This window comes from Rhynchophorus ferrugineus, unplaced genomic scaffold (genome assembly GCF_030347505.1).
Source record: "Rhynchophorus ferrugineus isolate W39M unplaced genomic scaffold, kcgeb_rfMv2 rfM6, whole genome shotgun sequence".
NCBI lineage: Eukaryota > Metazoa > Arthropoda > Insecta > Coleoptera > Curculionidae > Rhynchophorus > Rhynchophorus ferrugineus.
Genome location: NW_027472585.1, coordinates 32,113,053 through 32,136,090, shown reverse-complemented (window position 1 = coordinate 32,136,090; position 23,038 = coordinate 32,113,053). Strand labels below are relative to the sequence as shown.

Genomic DNA, 23,038 nt, shown 5'->3' with positions numbered 1-23,038 from the left:
TTAATAAATAATATTGAAATTAGAATTACAAAAGGCTGCTATATTAATGTACATTTTTTTTGTAATCGTATTACAAAAAAAATTCGGTTTTCAAAATCAAGGGCTGCAAAGCCAGAACATTAATAACTAGTGAGTACAAAATTAGTAATGACTCTTAATCGCGTAAAGTAGTAGTCTAGTCGCGAAAAACAGCCGAATAAACTAGTCACGAACAGAAGTACTTGACTGAAAAAGTCGATAGTAAAAACTAGTCAATTACTAAAAAGTCCATCGTCGTTTGCTGTTGATATTTCCCAACGCTATTTCTTCCATTACTTTTTATTAAAATACAAACATTATTAGCCGAAATAGGATAGAAATTAATTTTTATTCAACAAGTGGTTCAAGGTTTAGGTGTGTTTTGAAAAATACGTGTATTTTATTAGGAGAAAGTTTTAAATTGTAAAAAGAAAAAATGGTTCTAGTGATTTTAAGAACTGTTAATTATTTTATTCTTGTCTAAGCAGATGAAACACAATAATGGATATTTCAATGTTTACATTTATTTAAAAGGTTTATTTTATGTCATCTCGGAGCATTAATTACTAGTTACAAAACTACTGCAGAAGTTACTAGTTCGTATTTCTAGGTTGTTCAATAAGTGCGTGGAAATGAAGTCCATGACAAAGCAATTATTTTAAGTGTAAGAGCGAATAAGCTGAATGTTGAAATAATTTATCTTTTAATGTATTGCTTGTAAATACTATTTTTCTACTGTATTAAAATTAAGAAAGTTAAGAAAAGATACCAGCAATTATGGAAAAAACTGGATCATAAATATATTGAATTATTTGTGGAAATAGGAATAAGTTACAGGAGTGTGCAGCCATTAAGATATATGATAAAATTATGGAAAATCGTCTAAAATCGTTAGTGTATAAATCGCAGAGAGAATGGCAGAGCAAATTTCGAAAGTACAAGACAATTAGTGGAAAAAGTTAAGCCCAGAGAAACACATATATCTACTTTTACTGATTTCGACATCAAACTACTAAGACGTTATATAAATGTCACAAAGTACATTGCACTCTAAAATAATAGTTTTTGAAATTCTAAACCCGTATGTTAAACACTATATTATATTCAATATAACAGCAGTGACTAAAATTGTCGATGATAATAAATCAACAATAGACTGTGTGTTAATCGTTGAGGTTATAAACCATGTGGTCCGATTTTTGTCTCAAATTAAGGGAGAATTGATTATACGATCGTAAATATAATAAAATACAATGCCATCATGTTTATTTAAAGATTTATTGTAGCATTTACTTGTCAACTAAAAGTAAGGTTTTTCCACATTTTCCATGAAATCCTTATGAACTGCACTGGTCACGTTTAGGACATGACCCTAATGCACCAATTTCTTAGCGTATCCGGTTCTGTATTTGTCGTGCAATGTAAGAACTCTCTCCTGAAAAAGCAATCAGGATTTACATGGTCGTTCTTCCTTCCGGACAGCTTTCAGTTCTAATAAAATTCTTACTCAGCATCTGTTGTTTAAATAGTTCATTGTTCTTCTGACAGAATTGTTTTTACACAAATGTACATGCTTTTTCTGGTGCACCTTAGGCTCGGCTTCAATTCGGCTTTGGTGGCCATTTCTGGAGCCAAAGCAACATTCAACACCTATGATATCGCAAATTTAATGTCATTCGACTTCAGTTAAAGTGGTACCTATTTCTTTTTTTGCTTGTGAATAATTACGGTAACTTTCAAACGCCTGAAGATACTTCTATAACCGATATTTAATGATATCGGAATTTTTCTTTTGTTTGGCACGGAACAACGTCTAGTAACGTTTCACGTTCTTTATCTTTAACTTTTGTATCTAGCTTGAAAGCTACATGTCATTCAACAAAATAATACGATTTTTTGAGGTGTTCCAACACATTTATATAAAAAGTTTCTGATAAGGTATATTTCACATAAATTTCACAAAAGACAGTGATGCTTCAATCAAATCTTAAAGTAAACCAAACCTAACATCGTAATGTTAAAACCTCTATAACCAAAATAATTAGAAGTACTTATAGGGGCTGAATAAGAATAATATATTGATTTGGGTGCCACGTGGATTGAAACTATAATAATCTGGATAAATGTTATATTATCTATACGAAATATTAATGGTGACAAATGATTCAGATATAAATTGATATGAAATGGGAATATTATAGTGAAAGTTGGTCTCCTTGACCGTAGACCCTTATTTTTTCATGAATTAAAATGAAATCGTAAAAAACTAAAAAATTATAGACAATCGAAATATTTATACTCGTACTATTTTTTGAAGGCAAACATTGATTAAAAAGTAATTTAGAAACATCTTCGAAAGGTTAAATATTTAAAGAAGTCCGATAATTGACGGAACGATGATTTAAAGCTTTAAAAAGTTAAAGCCTCACGTTCCTGTCTATAAAAAATGGCGAAAGATTTACGGGCGATTATTTAATAATTCACTCGTCGAAAAATGCCATCGTAATTTAAAATATGATAAACTACCGCAATATAAAAATACTATAAAATGATGTTAATGCGAAGATTTAGAGAGATGTTAAAAAAACAATGAGAGAAATGATGTACATAAACTTCAAGAATAAAAGGAAACCTCCAACAAAATAATGGGTACCGAAATCACCATTACCTACAAATTACTATTGAAGTTTAATATGTACGGAGTACGGGAAAAATTCCAACCATTCCAAAAACCAAAATTTCATAATGAAATTAAATTATCTGATTTTTCACCTCTCAGTCCTTGCACCATATATTCTTTCTTTACCAAATTTCCTTGCTAATTGAGTTGTCTCCTTTCTAGTTGGAGGTCCTCTATTTTTTATTTCTTCTATCTATCCTTATGCTTGATAATACATCGTCTCCCAACCAAAAACTAGAGGTTTGGTCTGTAATATGTTGCTTTATACACTTTCATATTAGTATTGCCTGATATTTTCTTTTTATTAGTAAATTTACTATTTAGAGAAAAGTACAATTTCATGGTTTTTCCAATGTTTTAATTAATTTTCATCTTTTAGCTTCCATTATTTTCTATATCTATACCCCGATACTAAAATGCAGCTGCTTGTTTTTTTTAGACTCTCAACTTGAATATCCATTTTCTTTAGATCTACCATTAATATGGCTTTCATGTCAGTTTTTGTCATCACGTCATCGTTTTTTATCCTGTATATTTCTTGAATTACCCTTAAACTTTTATTATATACGCCTCTTACCTCCTAATATATCCCATAGTGATTCCCTCCTTGCTTTGTCAAATACTATAAAAATTCAGTAAAAGTAGATATATGTATTTCTTTGGGTTTAACTTTTTCCACTAATTGTACAAGACAATTATCATAGTTTGATATCGAAATCAGTAAAAGTAGAAATATGTGTTTCTCTGGGCTTAACTTTTTCCACTAATTGTCTTGTACTTTCGAAATTCGCTCTGCTATTCTGTCTTTGATTTATATTCTACTATTTTTAGACGATTTTCCATAATTTTGTCATATATCTTAATGGCTGCACACTCACATAAATTATTTCTATTTCCACCAATAATTCAGTAACTTTATGGCCCAATTTTTTCCATAATTACTGGTATCTTTTCTCAAGTTTCTTAAATTTAATAAAATAAAAATTCAAATTCGTAAATTCAAAATAAGTAACTTCTGTAGTAGTTTTGTAGCTAGTAATTAATACTTTGAGATGACATAAAATAATATACCTTTCAAATAAATGTAAACATTGAAATATTCATTATTGTGTTTCATCTTCTTCGACAAGAATAAAATAATTAACAGTTCTTAAAATCACTAGAACCATTTTTTGCTTTTTACAATTTAAAACTTTCTTCTAATAAAATACACGTATTTTTCAAAACACGAAAACTCTGCTATTCTGTCTTTGATTTATATTCTACTATTTTTAGACGATTTTCCATAATTTTGTCATATATCTTAATGGCTGCACACTCACATAAATTATTCCTATTTCCACCAATAATTCAGTAACTTTATGGCCCAATTTTTTCCATAATTGCTGGTATCTTTTCTTAAGTTTCTTAAATTTAATACAATAAAAATTCAAATTCGTAAATTCAAAATAAGTAACTTCTGTAGCAGTTTTGTAGCTAGTAATTAATACTTTGAGATGACATAAAATAATATACCTTTCAAATAAATGTAAACATTGAAATATCCATTATTGTGTTTCATCTGCTTAGACAAGAATAAAATAATTAACAATTCTTAAAATCCCTAGAACCATTTTTTGCTTTTTATAATTTAAAACTTTCTTCTAATAAAATATACGTATTTTTCAAAACACGAAAACTCAATCGCAAACCTAAAATGCGAAAAGGGAAATTTGAACGGTTTCAGCGTAAACCTTGAACCACTTGTTGAATACAAATTAGTTTCTATCCTATTTCGGTTAATAATGTTTGTATTTTAATAAAAAATAATCGAAAAAAATAGCGTTGGGAACTATCAATAGAAAACGACTATGGACTTTTTAGTAATTGACTACTTTTTACTATCGACTTTTTCAGTCAACTACTTCTGTTCGACTAATTTCAGTCGTGACTAGTTTATTCGGCTGTTTTTCGCGACTAGACTACCACTTTACGTGACTTAAAGAGTCATTACTAATTTTGTACTGACTAGTTTTTAATGTTCTGGCTTCGCTGCCCTTGATTTTGAAAGCCGAATTTTGTCTGTAGTACGATTACAAAAAATAATGTACATTAATATAGCAACCTTTTGTAATTCTAATTTCAATATTATTTATTAATCAAATATGGTAAAAAGTGAATAGTCAAATCCTCTTTACTGTATTTATCTTATCTTACTAACTATTAGGTATTTTTTTTATTGATATTCTCGCATTCTCTCGATGTTTATTCAAGCCTTTAGAATGTTAAAACTTCTTTCATTCAAGTCTCAACGAATAATAATTTTAAAATATTCCTGATTAACGATTAAAAAAATTAATATTCATTATTTTGAAAATGATTAGTTGAACAGTTGATAAAAATTAGTTGAGAAACTACAATAAATTATTTAGAGGTTATTTCTTCTTATGCAATGATATAATGGAGACGCGTAATGGAATCCAGCAATTATCTCTTTCCTTTTCTTTACGAAAATTAGTTCTAGAAGGAGTACGTACATCTCCATCCCACTTACGGTACAGTTGAAGAAAACAAGACATTCGTAAGCACACATTCGAATAAATTGGAAATAAAACAATTATATTATGTCATTTTTACTTTCAAAATATTAAAATATGATTGGGGATCATTTAAAATGTTTTAAAATAACTCTTATCTCTTACGACACAGAGATCCTAACATCTATCTCCGTCCTTTTCTCTTTTGAAAAAGAAATTCGCATATCTGTCAACTGTCAAGCGCGAATTTGACTGAAATACTTAGTAATTACTATTTTCCGTAGACTACTTTTTTGACTATCGACTAATTTCACTTACGACTGTTTTCAGTCGATAGTTCCCGACGCTAGATAAAATGTATACGTTGTTCAATATTAAGTAAACATTACCTGTAATATCATCCTCATCGTAGTATCTAGCTCCATCGGAGACAGAAGCACCACGTAGTAGTCTTGTAAGAGCGGATGAGCGTAAAACTCGTTAAGAAAATCCATGATGGTGTCCGCGTGAAGATTGGTACTACACACCACAACATGTTTCTCCGACTGAGCTCGATGGGACGAATACGAACCTCCGAGTTTCTGTCGTTCCATCCACGTAAACGCCAGTTGTTCAAACTATGACATCAAGTAGAATTGATTAAAATTTTAAAAATGTACACACTCAAACTTTATTACCTGAGTGGGTAAAACTATAAGAGCCACGCAGATCATGATGACCATAAATAATTGAGAGGGCCATATGTCGGGCACGAAATCCCCATATCCCACCGTGGAGAACGTCACCACGACATAATAAGTCGCTTGAAACAAATTTAGATGTCGATGCCCGGCTCTCTGGAAATGCTGAATGCCACAGACACTGAAAAAATGATATAACCAACATAACCACCCACGAAAGTTTAGTCAGAGTTTCTCGGTCGCGCCAACGTTCATAATTGTCTGCCCCTAGACGTGCATTAATGCAACTTTTTCTGTCTGTAAATGCTAAATTTGAACGTTTCTATTATTATATTAGAATATTCAAATTCATTCATAAAATGTCAGTAACAATCATTTATAATATGAGCAGTATTGTATTTGTGCGCTTGTTTTCCAAATTTACTCATTTCTTTTATTATTTAATTATGACATCGTTACTAGTCGTTTCCGATTAACCTAGAATTTGTCTTTATTATAACTTAAATTTAGGTATATAACTAGGAAGCTCTATCTCAGTCTCTGATGAAGTAATGTTTATACACGTCACTGCTGTATTTTTATTATATGCACCTCACTACACAACACTACACAAAATCAGATGGTTTGATTCTTTTGAGTCTGTGTCCTGTTCTGATGGTATCCAATAGTTGCAATATTTCAATATTCTCATGAGAATGGAGTCCTTCCTCATGCCCCGTTGCCATTCTATTGATTTCCTGATTGACTGCGGGTATCTGAAGGTCTCGATGTAGGTAATTTCCATGTAAGTGTGTCCTAAGTATTTGGGTGCGCCCACAATACCCTCAAGAGTTTGTTCTGAAAAATTTGCATTTTGTTTATGTAACTCTTTGCAGAACATCCCCATATTTGAACCCCGTATATCCATATAGGTTTCAGTATTTGCTTATATAATAGCCATTTGTTATGTACTGATAATTGTGATTTTCTTCCAATTAGCCCGTACATTTTCCTATATTTCAATTCCAGTTCTTTTCTTTTCTTCTTTATATGTTCCCTCCAGTGAAGTTTTGCATCAAGATTCATTCCGAGATTTTTAGCGTTGTGGCTATATGGAATGGTATTATTTAATGTTAGTGGTGCTTCTACGGTCTGATTTTAGGTGATTTACTTTCATTAATTTCTTATTTTCCAAGCTTGTGTCCAATTATTTATGTTGTCACTTGCCTATTGTAATTTTTCTGTGGTTTCTTCACTATTGTCTCCGACAACTATATCCGTAATATACGTATCATCAGCAAATGTAGCCATGTAGGCTTGTGTTACATCTAAGAACCATATTTGACCATATTTTTTCCTTTCGTAGGCTTTTTCAATAACATCTGTTATTCTGTGGACCTGCTCAATCGCTGAATGCTTGTTAATATACCCAAACTGGTGTGTTGGTGTTAGGTTTATTCTCTCTATGATTAATTACTCGAAATGTGACAAGAAATCAGATCAAATTTACTTTTTAAAAAAATCAACCATCAACGTTAATTTAAAGATCACTTGTTAGCTCTAAAAATAACTGACTTTGTGATTTTTTTCTTATCTAAATAATGTTGTTTTCTAGAGATAAGTTTAAGAGTGATTATCACTTTTACATTAGTATATCACTGCGCTACGCCAGAACGTATTTGAAGTGAATCTGTTTCAGACACTAGACGTCCTCAATTTATGTTGCCAAATGTTTTGTTAACATGTTATCAGACTTATTCAGGCGACTTACGATGGTTCTATTAGGTATGTAGAAGTACAAAACGATTATAAATACAAATGCATTCGCCAACGAAAAGTCGTATCTCCACTGATTTTAAATATAGTAGCGGCAAAATACAATTATGCAAAAGTTTTTAAAAATAGACATAGCTTTCGATATGAAGCTATAAAATCATTATGAATTTGGAACTTCCAGCATTCCTCGTTATATAACAGGTCAATTGAAAAGTAACCGGGCTACCATAGTAAAACACATTTTTTGGCAAAATTAGTTTTTTTTATTCAACATAATTTCCTTCAAGATGACCCTTATAACGACCCTCCAACTTCGATGCCATTTTTGTAGTACGATTTGTCATTTGCTTCAAAATACGCCTCAGTTTCAACGATCACCTCTTCATTCTACGAAAATGTCTTCCCAACGAGCATTCTTTTGAGATCTGAGAACAGGGAATAATTGCTGGGGGCCAGATCTGAGGAACACGGAGGATGATGAAGCAATTCGAAGCCCAATTCATGGATTTTTCCCATCGTTTTCACTGACTTTTGACACGACGCATTGTCTTGTTGATACAGCACTTTCTTTTTCGTCAAATGGTCCATTTCGTCCTTCAATTGGTCCAATAATGCTATGTAATAGTCGCTGTTGATGGTCCTTCCTTTTTCAAGGTAGTCAATGAAAATTATTACCATAACCATAACCTTGCCAGCCGACTGTTGCGTTTTCCTACGCTTTGGAGCAGGTTCATCGTGTGCAGTTCACTCGAATATTTCCTATATGGTCTGCCTACCTGAGTGGGTTCAAATACCAATTCTAATTATTCAATACATTCTTCTTTGCACGAGACTTTTAGGGCAGCTTCGCTTCCAGTGCAATTTTTAAATATTTTGTTGTGTTGGCATATGACACTTGGTATTATTGGTTCTGATAGGGATGCGTTGATTTCTCTTATATTTACATGGACAGATTTAGTCTTATTCAAACTGTTTCTCAGCAAAAGTAGCTATTGTATTATATTGCAACTCATAAACATCGCTGTGATGAAGCAAATGACCGGTCCTAACACACTACCCTGCGGTATTCAGCGTTTATTTATTTCAATTACGAATAGGCATTCCTAACTTAACCCTTTCATCGGAAATATAAGATTTTAACAATTCCGCAAACTATCTGGGTAAAACATCTTATTTAATTTAAAATTAAGGCCCTTACCTTACCAAGAACCTGTACCACTTCTACAAAAATGGTAAAACAAAATCTTCTTTCTTCATAAATTGTTACAATTATATCCATAATTCTATGAATATTAATTAATTCTATGAACATGGTTTATAACTGAGTTATTTTTTATGAAGCAAAAACAGTCACTAAGATATAATATTTAAACCTGCTATTTAGCGTGGACTCAAACACCAACTTCAGCTACGAATGCGAAAGTAAAAAACACAAAATTATATCAGAAAAATATCATCCATCACCCAAAACACTACCCAACTTATCTTATGATAACTCTGTGACAATCGTTTTTATAGCTTTACCTATAAACAGTATTCTCATCGCCAAATATATATTGCCAGTATAAGACAATACTTCAGTTAGAACCATCCACAATCAATCAAATATTCAATCCAAGAACGTTCTTAGCATCAAAATGTCTTAATTACACTATTATTTCTTTTTGTTACAGTACTGCTCAATATGTTCAATTACGGTACAGTGTCATCGATATTAGTTGAATGTTTAATATTCTTTTGCATTATCCACGTCTAACGGTCCCTTACAATAAGTAAAATACTTGTTTAAATAGATTAAGTACCTCGTAAAAACTAGACAAACTAAAGTCGCCGAGAGTATAGTTAATTGCTGAGATAAGGCGGACTGTGATTTCTGCATGGCTCTATGAAGATCATTCTGTAACAAACAACGACCCAGCATAAAAGATCGATTAAAAGAACCGTAAATACTCACGAACATATTTTCCAGCGAGTGTTTAGCCAGCCAACAGTTTAAGAATACTGGTATAAACATTGTTCTTAAAGGGGCATAAAAAATCTACAAATCAAATTCGGGTTAGAGATTGATTCAGTCCCATTTCCTGACCGAGACTTACGGTAAATGTAAATGGCACCGTATTGACGATCTCTAAAATGAAATGAAACGACAGCAGCTGTTGCCAAATGTTACCCTAAAACAGTTAGGAGCGTCAGATCAAACCGCGAGATTACCTTACCGTCCCAATACTCGATACCTTGTATCCAAGATACGCTAATATTAATGCTTCAGTCAAACTTATCACCGCTAAAATGACTTGAACCACCCACAGCTCCAGGGGGCGGTTCACCCACAGAATAGCGTCCCAGTTTATAATTGGATTTTCTTGAAACTTTTCTTCGGTTAAATTGGCAGACAAAATATACTCGGTTTTGTTGCTCGGTACACAGCCATAACTAAATTACCAAGTAAAAAACTGCTAATGCTTTTATTCATTATATAGTAGATAAACAACAAAAATATTAAGTTGGCTCAAAACTAAACAGATTTCCTTTTTTTATAATGAGTACAAACACTTATTATTTCGGCTAAAAGCGTATGTTGAATTCAATAAAATAAATAAATAACCCCTTGAGAATCCACAGCTAATAACTTCCATCTTACTTACTTCGTTTTTATATACAGAGACTTCAATGCATTTTCTTGCTCGATAGGTAGTCATTTTTTGTCAATAATTAAATTCTTTAAGGAATAAAAAAAATTAAGGAAGTAAAAGTAATTGAATATCGTGTAATAGCTAGTTTATTGGATGCTTTCGCACTAAAAGAACTTCATAGTTGATTGTTAAAAGTCCGTAAGAATTCTTCACTGCAACGATAATGGCAGAAAAACTGCTTGATGAATTTAAACATGGTCAGCAAGTCAACTTAGAAAGGAAACATCAATATGAGTAGCTAGTTCGTAGTTCATTAAGGCCCACCAAGTGTTAAACATATTTTTTTTGGAATGTAATATCATTTTTATCAATGGATTACCTTCATAATTGATAAAATCATTTATTATTGATATTGCAGTAGATAGATTTAAATATTAGAGAAAAAATATTTGATTTACTATTTATCCACATGGTCTTCTTGCTATTACACTCCAAAAAACTTTTACCGACACTCACATCAGTGATTCTACCAATTAGAAGATCGTAAAAAAAATGTTGAGGTTCAAGATAATTTTATTATGGTGCCTTGCTTATAGAACAAAAACAATTGGATAATCTGGTATCTGACTTATTAAAAAATATAAAATTAATTTCTTAAATTATCTGTAGATAACGTAAATATAAACAATTTGCATCCATTCAGTTATCTTGTTATGCAGATAACAACTTATTTCAATTTAATATTTTCTTTACTGTTAACTCAAGTTCTGAGTTTTGTCTTAACATATCACCATGAATTACAATATTTCACAAGAAGCCTCCGGCATGTTTCATCTTGTTAATAACGTCAAAGGAAATTGTTAGATATGTATATAAAATAAGTTAATACAAATTCTAATGTTATTAATGGACTGTCCTCTAATATTGAATAAACATCAATTCATACAATTTAATTTTATTGATTAGTTGCCATTTATTAAAGCAATACTTAACTTTGATTATTTGTGCACTATTGGTTTTTGATTAACGATTACGAGTACTTGAGTCCACAATAACATAATTACTACAAAATCTACCCACGTGGATATTAAATTATGTCATATATAAATGGCCAATTATGCAAAACCCATAATAAGTTATGTCATTAGAAAATCTTAATCTAATTATACCTTTCAATTTTTGAAATAATTAAATATCAATCTTGTGCAATGTTAACATGTACAGACTTAGTTATGATTTTCTCTCACCTACTTTAATAGCTCAGCCTTTAACATTTGGATAACCAAAACATATGGGGAACTCGTTAAAGTATGTATCCATGTTTATTTGGAATGTGTATAATATATTCCATTCAATAAGTGATCAGTTGGTAGTAGTTAAAATAATGTTGTAAATAGATAAATAGGTTTAGGTAGGTGTTAAGCTAAATCGTGGTATATAGTATAATATAAAATACGTGTAGTAGATAGGTTAAATAAGCTTTTTGATTTTTATTTAGTTATTACAATGATTATTATGTACATATTTTATTTTAAAATGTTTTTTTTTAAATATAAGTTTGAATATTTTTTAATTTTTAGTGAGTTACTTATTTATTTTTTGAAGTCGGTTATATTTTTTGTTAAAAATATTTTATTTTTCTCTTTTTAGTGTTAGATATTTACCCAATAAATTACGCAGTTATTTTATTTAATATTACTATGGGTAGGCCCAGTAAAAGTGCAGCCCGTATGAGGAAAAATAGAAATAAAGAAACAATGATTGCAAATAAGAAGCGTTTCGAGCCCGGGTGTCCTCTACATAGGTGATTTAACAAATGTTCTAAATAAACAACAGCAAAAAGTTATTTTCTCTGACGGGAATCGAACACGCGACCTCCGTTTGGGAGCTAAACGCTTCAATCATTACACCATAGAAGCAGTTGTCTACAATATTTCTACGAGGTCTTATATGCTAAAATTAGTGCTTAAAACGCAAACTGAATGGCTTTTGCACTGAACTAATTCCGGTTTTCGATCACATAAGCTCTGCAATAATAATATTCACAAATATCTGATTACTTTAGATAAAAAATATCTGAAAATTACGCCCCCTTACCCACAACAGATCCTGATTTAGTTCTAATGGGACCATCTCGGAAGTGCCACTCCTTCGACCAAAATCGACCAACAATTGACGGAGAAATCGGCGAACATACATTAAATAAAAAAATATACAGCCGAATATAGAACCTCTTCCTTTTTCGAAGTCGGTTAAAAAGGATAATGTCCAAAACTATGTGCTAAATCAAAAATAAGTAATAAAAAGCAAAACGCAAAAAAAAATGTTAAAGAAGTAAAAAACTTAGACAGGTTTCAAAAGTAAATAAGGGAAGTGAAAATAACTACTTCATAAAAACCAACCAGTTTTCACATTTCAATATGCATGTCCATAAAATGCACAATGTTTTGAGGCTTGGTCCATCACCCTAAAAATATTCTCACTAATATTTTCATTATTCAGGAGTAATATGAAGTTAAAAGCAGAGTCAGGCACAAAACACGCCAAAATATAGCTCCTAATTTGTAGATGTAACTTCGAAGCACTCTTATTGAATAGTTTAGTTTTAAAAACACAGAATCATTTTTAAATCAAAACTTTGTGGCCTTTATACATTAGGAAGTACAGATACGGAAAAAATCAGCCAAAACATCGTATACAGATTAATCACTAGGAAAAATCACAAACTAGTTGATGAATTATAATTATAAATGCATTTATAATTACACAAAGTTAATATTTGTTACAATACATAATATAATTTATAATGAATAATCAAATGTATCTAATCATGTAGTTACAGCTCGATTTATAACATTCATCTAAAAATAATGTTGTAAAACTATATAGGTCAAGTCAAGTCAATATTTCAATCGTCGTCATGATAAGGCCCTGTCAGAATTCTAAACTCCTTGCAAATATTTGCAACGTAACCTTTTATTTCCCCAGCTTTCTGCTTGTTATTTTACTTAATTGGCGTCGTATACTCGCTTATATACATGGCATATCTTTAAAAATAACGATGTCACTGGATCTTAACCATATGCAATAAAACATGTAATTATAATTCCTAAATTATATATCAGATATACGTTTAGTGATCATTTTTAAAAGTATTAAACATTCGATGAATGAGCAAAAATTCCATTTACTATTTATTGATTCATGTTTTGGACAAAAAATATTCTATTTAAATAGAAATTAAAAAAATATTACTAAAATCATTACCCATCACAAGTTCTGAACACACGTTGTTCATCACAATACTGAATTCCATTTATTATTTAATTTCCTCTTACTTCTGATACCACCAATGACTTTGAATCCACATTAGTAATTCGTATACTCAGAATTGTTATAATTGGGCATTGTTTCAACATCGAAAGTAATTCGTAGATACAATCCTTCTTTTGTGAGCTCACAGCTCACGGATAAAGAAAAAAACTCAATATCCGAAGATTTCTGTTTCCGCTTTCGAGAAGGACGCATTTTCCTTCCCTATCTATTATTTCCAAGTTTGCTTTAATTGATCAAAGCCAGTACTACTTTTTGCACATTTGCTCAGTTAGTTTTCTTATATATTTCAATTAATATATTTTTAAAATTAAAACTGCGCTTTAACTGGTCGACTAACCTACATTACTTAAAAACTAAGTATATACAAATATATTTTACTGCAGTACACAATGTCAAGTGGTCTGATTATTTCGAATTTGTGTCCTACTGCTATATTTTGATGACGTGAGTTCACTGTTATTTTGGATGGACTATATATTAAGGAGAACCCATTGGTCCTTGCCTAATCTCTATAGTAATAACGAAATGATCATGTATTAATCAACACAACTGTTTTTTTCTGCTAAATACACCTCACTGTGCTACAAGTTCAAATGTTATGTTATTGATGATTATTATCCAAAACTTGCAATACTTGGCTATCAACAACATCTCTTAGAATTTGATGTGTTCCTTCCAACAAAGTCTTGCTGCAAGCTTCATCTCAAGATGCTTAACCTTAATCCGATTTCTTGTGCTACACCTGTAAGTTTGTGAGTAAAATCCGAATGATAAACCTTGCCAAAGGGTTGGACTTCTTCTAATAATAGAGCTGGGCACAGTTCCTTCTACCTTTGTAGAATTCTTCAATGACGCAATGATTCTACAACTAATTACAACCATCTTCCAAAAATGTGGGACATATTGTAATCGAAATGCTCAATAAATTAAGTTCGCAAGTTTTCTAATTCCCTTTCTTCGTAGATTTTGCATCGTTTGTCCTATCATTAGATCATAATATGGTATTATAATAATATTTAAATTATTTTTTTAGTTTTTTACTGCTTGTTGTGTGCCCATTTTCTACCGCCGTCTAATAAAACAGCTATTGTACGTCATCAAAATTTATAATGTCAGCACGTTGAAGTGTTGCCTTAAAATTTTCATTTACAATCTTTACCAATTTATAAACCCTTATTGATATCACTAACACATGTTTGGCAGCATGGTCCGAATTTTATAAGCTGATTCGTATACATGATCCCATACAGACAAAATTGTATCTCTTTTTAACTAGGATAAAATGAAAAAAAATCGCTCCGAGTTTAAAGCGAATTTCAATTTTTTACAAACTACTATTGCAAAACTGACTAATTGCTGTAATTTCGATATATCTTATAATATATATAGCTGCTGTTATTTCTACATTTTAAATGAATAAAATGTATAGCAACACTATTTCACTTTATGCAGTTCAATAGATAAGAAAGAAACACAGTTAATATTACACGACAAATACACATAAACAAAAAATAGGATGACCTAGAATGAACACGAATCCCATAACTAGAAAAACCGCAATAGAAAACATCCGCAAAATTCACACCAAAAACATTTTACAGTATAAATATTTTTTTTGGATGCTCTACCTGAGTTTTCTCGAGATAATATAAAACGTTACTGTTTTTAATTAATAAAAAGGGCCGACACTTACTTTGTGGTCAAGGATTATTTTCTTGGTGGTTGAACAAAGGAATACTTCACCAAACATTTACAAGAACGCAATCTTTCAGCAAGACGTTTCGGAAAAGCGGCTTTATTAAAGAAACACTTGAAAGCCAAACTCAATTTCGACGAAAAGCCAGAAAATTGGTTTACCACGTAATATTCCGAAATTTTAGAGACTCGTCGCTTTTCTTTTCGACAGACTCGTGTTGGAAGCGTCACAAGTCGGATACCGATAACTATTTTTAACCCATATATTACATTTCCTTACTGTAAACCCCAAATTCCGTACACGATATTTGTTTTTCGTCTTCCAATTTTTGTCTTTTAGAATTTTGGTTATACAGAGTTTTTCATTACTAACGCTCGAACTTTGAACAAATACATTTCTTGCATGTGTTATATTTAAAGCAAAAGTTTAAAAAGTCACATACAATCAGTCGCTATCAGACTGAAATCCATAATATCAAGGATCATATATAAGAGGTTTCAAATATAAATGATACAAATATTAATAAAGAGAAATGCAAATATCTGAAACAATCGAGTTTTCCACTAAAGTATGTTCATCGGCTTGATATAAAACAGAGCCCTGGATATCCACCGAACGTCTACATATGGTAGAAGACCGAAAACAAGCTAAACTAATCAATCTGAAGAAATACCGGAAATTAAATAAAGATATTAGGAAAAAAATTAAACTAGACAGAGAAACCTACTGGAATGTTGTAGGTGCCAATTTGGAAATAGCTGTGTTGAAGTGGGACTATCAGCTGATGTACCAACTAGTTAGAAAATTGAGCAATAAAAATAAATATATCAACAACAACATTCGAAGAACAAATAGATTCTTCATAAAGTCACACGATAAGCATTTAGAGCGATGAACGGAGTTTTTCATGCAGCTCTACAATCATAACCCACCACATTGTTTAACAACTCCGCCAGCAATTGACATTGCAGACACTTCTTTCCCTGATGATGCGCCAATAAAAGCATTAAAGTTCAGTCAAATTTGTCGATCGTAAAGAGTACTGTCAGCATGGAAGAACACGATTATTGTTCCTATATCGAAAAAAGGTGATAATAAACCTGATATCATCTCCTGCTGCAAACTTTAATGGGACCCAATTACAGCAAGTGCAGTGAAACAAGTATTTGAGATCAATAATACAGAGGTGGCATGTACCGCTGAAGTAGTAAACTGAATCGGTCAAGCTGAAGGAGCTTTTGATTCCGTAAGATTGTGCGTGTAGAATAAACGAAATATTATAAACTGAAATCAGCCTCTTTCAAACTCTTATCTTATCTTCCATATAGCTCCGAGACTTGGACACTTTTACAGTCCGACATCTGCCAGTTTAAGGGTCATTCGAATGCGAAAATTTAGGAAAATGCATTTTTCCCACCAAAATCGTATAAGAAATTAATTCATTCGTTTAAGATGCAACAGTCAGTTCAGATTACAACGATTTGGACATATATATTGAATGAGAGGTGGATGAAAGAGGTAGAAAACAACCCCGAAAAAAACATGGATCAAGATCATCAAAAGTAATCTGAAAATTTGATAAAGAATATCCGAATTGCTGCACTAACAGCAATGTGTTGGTTAAGAAGTAGGTCCTCTCTACAAATGCCAGCTATGGATTGATGATGATCATATTTATAATGACATTTATTTACAATTTATATATTCTAATTTAGGTCAAAAGAATTAGACATTGTCAACGCATACTGACATCACGTATATGAAATTTATATGGAATGATGAATGGATTCATGTATAATAGATCGTTATCTGACTAAATATGACCTTTATTGACACAGTCATTAACCCATTGTTAAGCAGTTTCATTCGAAGACCCCAAGTTATAACAATGTTTTCAATTTTAATAAATCAATAATATATAAATGTATCAAATTTAACTTTACTCACATTGCCATTAAAATTTGGCAAATTTTATTGTCGTCTATAATTTGTTTATTGTTTCTAAAATATTAATCCTAAATATTACCATCACTTTAATTTTGATATTGATTCTTCTACTAATTACACCTGTCCGATAGACATTAGATGGTGGTCTCATGAAGATAACCTCAAAAGGTGTGAGTTTTCTGATATGGAATTCAAGTGAAAAAGTAGTGCTAACTATGAAGAATATATCAAAAAATACTCATGTACGCCATATTTCACAACAAAACGAAGAACAAAAAACCTCAAGACTAATTCACAGGTCTTGAAAAGTAAATAGGAGAAGGTAATAATGTAATAATAATATGTTTTCAAACAATTATCTGCCATGTAATCCAATTTTCTAAAAGAGTAAAATGAATGGAAATATGGACCTAATAATAATTGGTAGTAATTTAGATATGAATTTGCTAATGTCCGTAAAATTGATCATATCATACATGTAAAATGTCTATAGACTTGTCAAAAATACTTGTTGCAATGATGACTTGTACTAGAAAAATAAAATACTCTAAACTTGAATGTCTAAAGAAATACTAAAATGTATTTTGTTTTCCTTCAATAAGGATTACGAATCTTATTCATATTTTAAAGTTACTCTCATGAAAGCTAACTTAACCGTAATGAAAATGCTGAATGTTGAAATGAGAATGCTTTGAATGGTTATCAAATCAAAGCCAAAACTAGTTATAAAAATTAAAAGACTAGTTTTGATGATGTTTCAAGAGAAGTATATTGAATAAATTAACAAGAAACTCTCAATTCCTTTCATCTCGTCCGATCGTCTTGACCAACATTATCTTCGAGTAATGATATTTTAAATTTTACTTTCATCATAATTTTAACAGAAATTATTTGTAATTCAGAAGAATCTTCAAAATTGATATTTAACATAGTTTAATATTTACTCACTGTTATGCCACCATCCACATGATCTTTTTAGACTTTGTAGGATATACCACTTTTCACGGCGGTCTGCTATCTAGTTATTGCAATGTCAGTGATAATGTGTTTGTTACATTAAAGCAAAATTGAATAAATATATTGGTAAAAGTAATAAAACTGTTATCAACATACACTAATTAATAAAACAAATGCTGAATATTTACCCGACATCAATGTCCTAAATAGTTAAAAATAGTGACCGAAAACTATATATTAATTGGCTTAGCGAAAATTTTCCAGATGTTTAAATTAGCACTTAAAGCTTATATCGAGAATTTAAGAAATTTAAGAATATAAAAAAGAATTTTTAAGACTAATATTTTTATGTAATATTAATAACGTATATTATTATAATATTATACGTAAAAAATTAATATGTTCAAATAAAACGAAAAACGCCGAAATCAAGCAACCAGGCTGTCAGATCGGTGACAGAATATATAAACAAACCCAGAGGGTAACCATGCGGGCTAGAGTCGAATGAAGTTATGGCAAGTTAGGATAAAAAAACAAATAAGAATAATATGGTCACCTAAAGTTATATTTTACATTTTCTTCAGAGAAAATAAATTAATCTTTATCTGTAGTTATATACAGCTGTGAAAGAAAAACCCAACAAATGTGAATATTTCTTCCTAACATAGATTAGCAAGAATAATAACAATCATCTATTTTCTTTGCTTACAAGACATTTAGATGTCTGTTATTAAACACTGTTATTAATAGATATGATTCTGGAGACATACTATATCACTATACTAGAGGTAATTCTAAAGGTTGTTAAGATATTTCTGTAAATTTTAGTGGTGTTGACTGTTGATTAATTTCAGGTTTTATTAGAGATCCATTTAATGTCTTAACAAAGCACTAACCGAATAAAATGAGTTATCTGCAAGGGCGAGATCGAAGAATGAAATAAATAAGCAAAGAAGAATTCAATTTTATTTTAAAATTAATTAAATAAATTATTCTTTTAATCAGCCTGGTGTATTTCTTGTTCTTGTAATATATATTTTAGGTGAGAAATATGGTTAAAAGATAAGGACTATGAAGGATATTATTAACAGTAAATATATAAAGATTTTAAAGCATTGATAAATATTAAGCTAATAATGCAATAAGATATGACATATATATATATATATATATATATATATATATATATATATATATATATATATATATATATATATATATATATATATATTTATATATATATATATATATATATATATATATATATATATATATATATATATATATATATATATATAATAAAATATCCTTTAGTATAAGTGTCCAAGTTGTAAAAATTATGTGAAAAATTATGTTACCTAATTATGTGAAATATATCAAATACATTTCTGACCTTATATTGAAAGTACTATGAAGACCACAGAGCAATCACTGGTATCAATAAATTCTGTACAACCAAAATTAACTTAATATTGTGAAGAATTAGTAAACAATTTTTTTAACACCCTTGTAGGTGACAAAACTAAAGATTGTTTATATTCATCAATGTTTTGTTTGTATTCACCTACAATATTAGAAAAAGCGATTTGCCAATAAAAATCAACCATTATAGGTAAAATGGAGGCAATTAAAACATTAATTAGACATAATCAAAAAGATTTTGATGAACGATTTAAAGTACTCGACCAAAACAAGTTTCTTGTCCGTGAATATATATACTTCTTCTTCTTTCTATAGAGTCTCAAGCGGATAATAAGCACATTTTGTAATATAACAAGTATCTATACTCGTTTCCAAAAAAAACCTATTTAGTTTTAAATGTTGAAATTTCTTTCTGTTGATAAAAAAAATAATAGTTCTTTTTTACCAACTTAATATTGCCATAATAAAGTCATAAAACTAAAACAATAATTAAGCTAAATCAACTTAAAGAGACAAATATTAGGTATGGTACATAATGTTAAAGAATTCGAATCAATACGTTATTTCGATACATAAATATAAAGATAAAGTATTTGCAATAACGAATTAATAGGTTCACGTATTCAATAATTACGCTATGTCTTTTATATGAAACTAGATAACTAAAAATTACTAACTCTGATATTTCATCTGATAGTAGTATTGAAAAAAATTTAGTAATCTGTTCAAGGAATTTATACCAGCAATATTGTACATCTACCAGGTCGGCAATATATGTTCTATTCTGCAATAGTTATGACACCCAACAACTGATGGGTAAAAATTGTAGTCTCCTAATAAGTAAAAATATCAACAAATCTAACGAGCTGTCAAAGTGGTGCTACACCACTTTGACAAAACCTCTACATTCGATGATTGGAGTAATTTGTTATAGTCTCATAAATAATCTGCAGATTGTTTCTTACAATGAATAGAGTATCCCAATGCTAGGCTAAGAAATTTAAGCAGCTTATATTTTCATTCACATAAGTGGCGGGATTACTGGCCAATCTTAATGATGACATTCGTACTATCGCTAACATATTGTTGCCAAACTCTGCTATATACACACTGTGTCCATATATACAGTTAAAACAGTTAAAGTAGGATTTGTAAGTATCGGAATTGCACCAAACCCAGAAAGCAGAAAGTAAGGAGCAGTTTTCAATCTCCAGCATTATTGAAGCAGTTGAAAGATATTCTAGCATACTAATGGTGTAAAGACCTTTTAAATAAATACATGTTGCGCATATGCCTAGAGCTTGCCTATGTCCGGTATATAGCTAATCATATATTGTAAATATTGGTAGAGATAAAAAGATGGCTTTTCCATACAAATTGAACTGTCAATAAAAAGTATATTAACTCTGATAATATGTATCAAATGTAATAAGGCATATGAAGAAATAGTTAAGCCTCATCGTTGGGAGGAAGAGAATTGCATTTTGTTTTATGAGTATTAAAATATGATGATGATAAGCTGATTAAAATTGAATGTTTAAACCCTCAAAATGGCCTTGAAAAACAACTACATATATTTTGTATGATAACTCTTGTCCGCTTGTCACACAATGAATTGTAAAAAATATACTGAAAATATTTACAGATGCCGTATCTCCGTAATCATTCATCAGAAAAATACTCGTCCTGATTATCTCCTGGTTATCGTCCTATGATATAGTGTGACCATAAAATGAAAAAATTAGAATGTATTGAATAATAAGCCTTAAATGTTAATAAAAAAAATAAACCGTAAATGAAGTAATCATTTAACATTATATACCATACCCAATGACGTACTACTAAACCAAACAGTGATATACGCTAATACTTACCACGTTGCATATGTAGGATCGCAATCTGTGATAACCCTTATTATGTACAAAACGCATGATAGTAATTTCAAAAATAGATTCGCTATTCGTATCCTAAGACCTGAAAAAGAACAAAGCCCAGCTCATTGCGGCTCGTTTCTGCAAACGAACGGTTCCCTCACAAATCCGAGCATAAATTTTCTCGAATTCTTTATTCATTACTCCGCGTACGTCTATTTAGGTTAAGGGACAACTTGTAAAACACCGGATCAATATTAAAATTACACATTGGCGTAGGAGCCGTTCATTGTTATTTCATATTAATAGTCGACGAAAAAAAAATAGGTCAATTGCCGGTATCCAAACGCGTTCATTGACTAAATTAACAGATTTCGGAATAAATAATAATTTGGGAAAGAACCGTCCAATCTATTATCTTTGTACCTAGATTCGAATCGAAATTAACTGAATTATTATTAAAATTATATAATGGCGAAGGAGCTGGATTTTAATTATTATAATTCAATACTATAAAATATGAGTCGATTACTCTATAAATTTATAAACAGCCATATATATTAATATAACAGGAAGCGGCATTATACATTTTAAAACTATATGAAATCAGTTACATAGTTGCAAACTGGTGAAGGAATGGATCATTTGGTAACAAAACCAAAAATATACAAAATACTTAAAAAAATAGTAAAATATTTTTATAACTAGAATAATAAATATTAAGAATTTAGGTCATTAGCTGCAACATAGAACAAATGACAAACAAAGAAAACCCTACACAAAGAAAAGTTTGCATCGATAATAATAATAAAATAAACGACATTTTATACACCAGATATTTCATAAATTATAAAATAAACCAACATTACGTACTAAAAAGAAACACAGTTATATAATTTAAATATTTAAAAAGCAGTTACACGAATAAAACTTATATTCGCTGACCAAAGAAATTTAAAATTAATAGACCCCAAATCAAAATACCCAGATATTTAAAAACAAATAAAATAATTAAACGGAATAATAAATAATAAAGCATTCGATATCAAAATTGAACGATCTGTTCATTGTTATTTTATATTAATACTCAAGGATTATAGATTAGTCACAAGGACATCTAATAACCTCTATGTTTATCCACATAATTAACAAGTTGAAATGGAAAATATACATAAAAAATGTTTACGTGTATATATTTATATAAAAAAATAATAGTAATACAATGTCTCAAGAAGTATATATTTGTGAAAGAGTCTAGGGATATTAAACAATTTTTATTAGTTAGAGAATAAATTATAAAATATCATTCTAATTAAAAAAAATTGGTACATTTTAAGCTTGTAGAATACATAGAAAGTAGTAATGTTGAAGTTATAAATTTCTTGAAAATTAAGTAATTGTATATTAAGCTCATTCACGAATACTTTATTATAAAAACAAAAACTCAGTTATCTAAGGAATTAATTTAAAAAATTCGAATTTAGCAAGTCCAAAAAAACAATGTTTAAGAATAACTAATTGAGACAA

The 23,038-nt window shown here is 30.2% G+C and overlaps 1 protein-coding gene across 7 annotated transcripts in view; it reads right to left on the bottom strand.

Annotated features, from left to right (window-relative positions):
• Positions 1 to 23,038, bottom strand: part of SLO2 (slowpoke 2) — a 168,907-nt gene that overhangs the window by 39,504 nt on the left and 106,365 nt on the right. For all 7 annotated transcript variants that reach the window (XM_076407001.1, XM_076407003.1, XM_076407005.1 and 4 more), the window contains 7 exons: positions 21,515 to 21,614; positions 9,884 to 10,082; positions 9,746 to 9,820; positions 9,604 to 9,687; positions 9,452 to 9,546; positions 5,892 to 6,075; positions 5,604 to 5,831 (listed from right to left, as the gene is read on the bottom strand). In XM_076407001.1, coding sequence (XP_076263116.1) covers positions 5,604 to 5,831; positions 5,892 to 6,075; positions 9,452 to 9,546; positions 9,604 to 9,687; positions 9,746 to 9,820; positions 9,884 to 10,082; positions 21,515 to 21,614 — 965 coding nt within the window. The remainder of the gene's footprint in view (positions 1 to 5,603; positions 5,832 to 5,891; positions 6,076 to 9,451; positions 9,547 to 9,603; positions 9,688 to 9,745; positions 9,821 to 9,883; positions 10,083 to 21,514; positions 21,615 to 23,038) is intronic.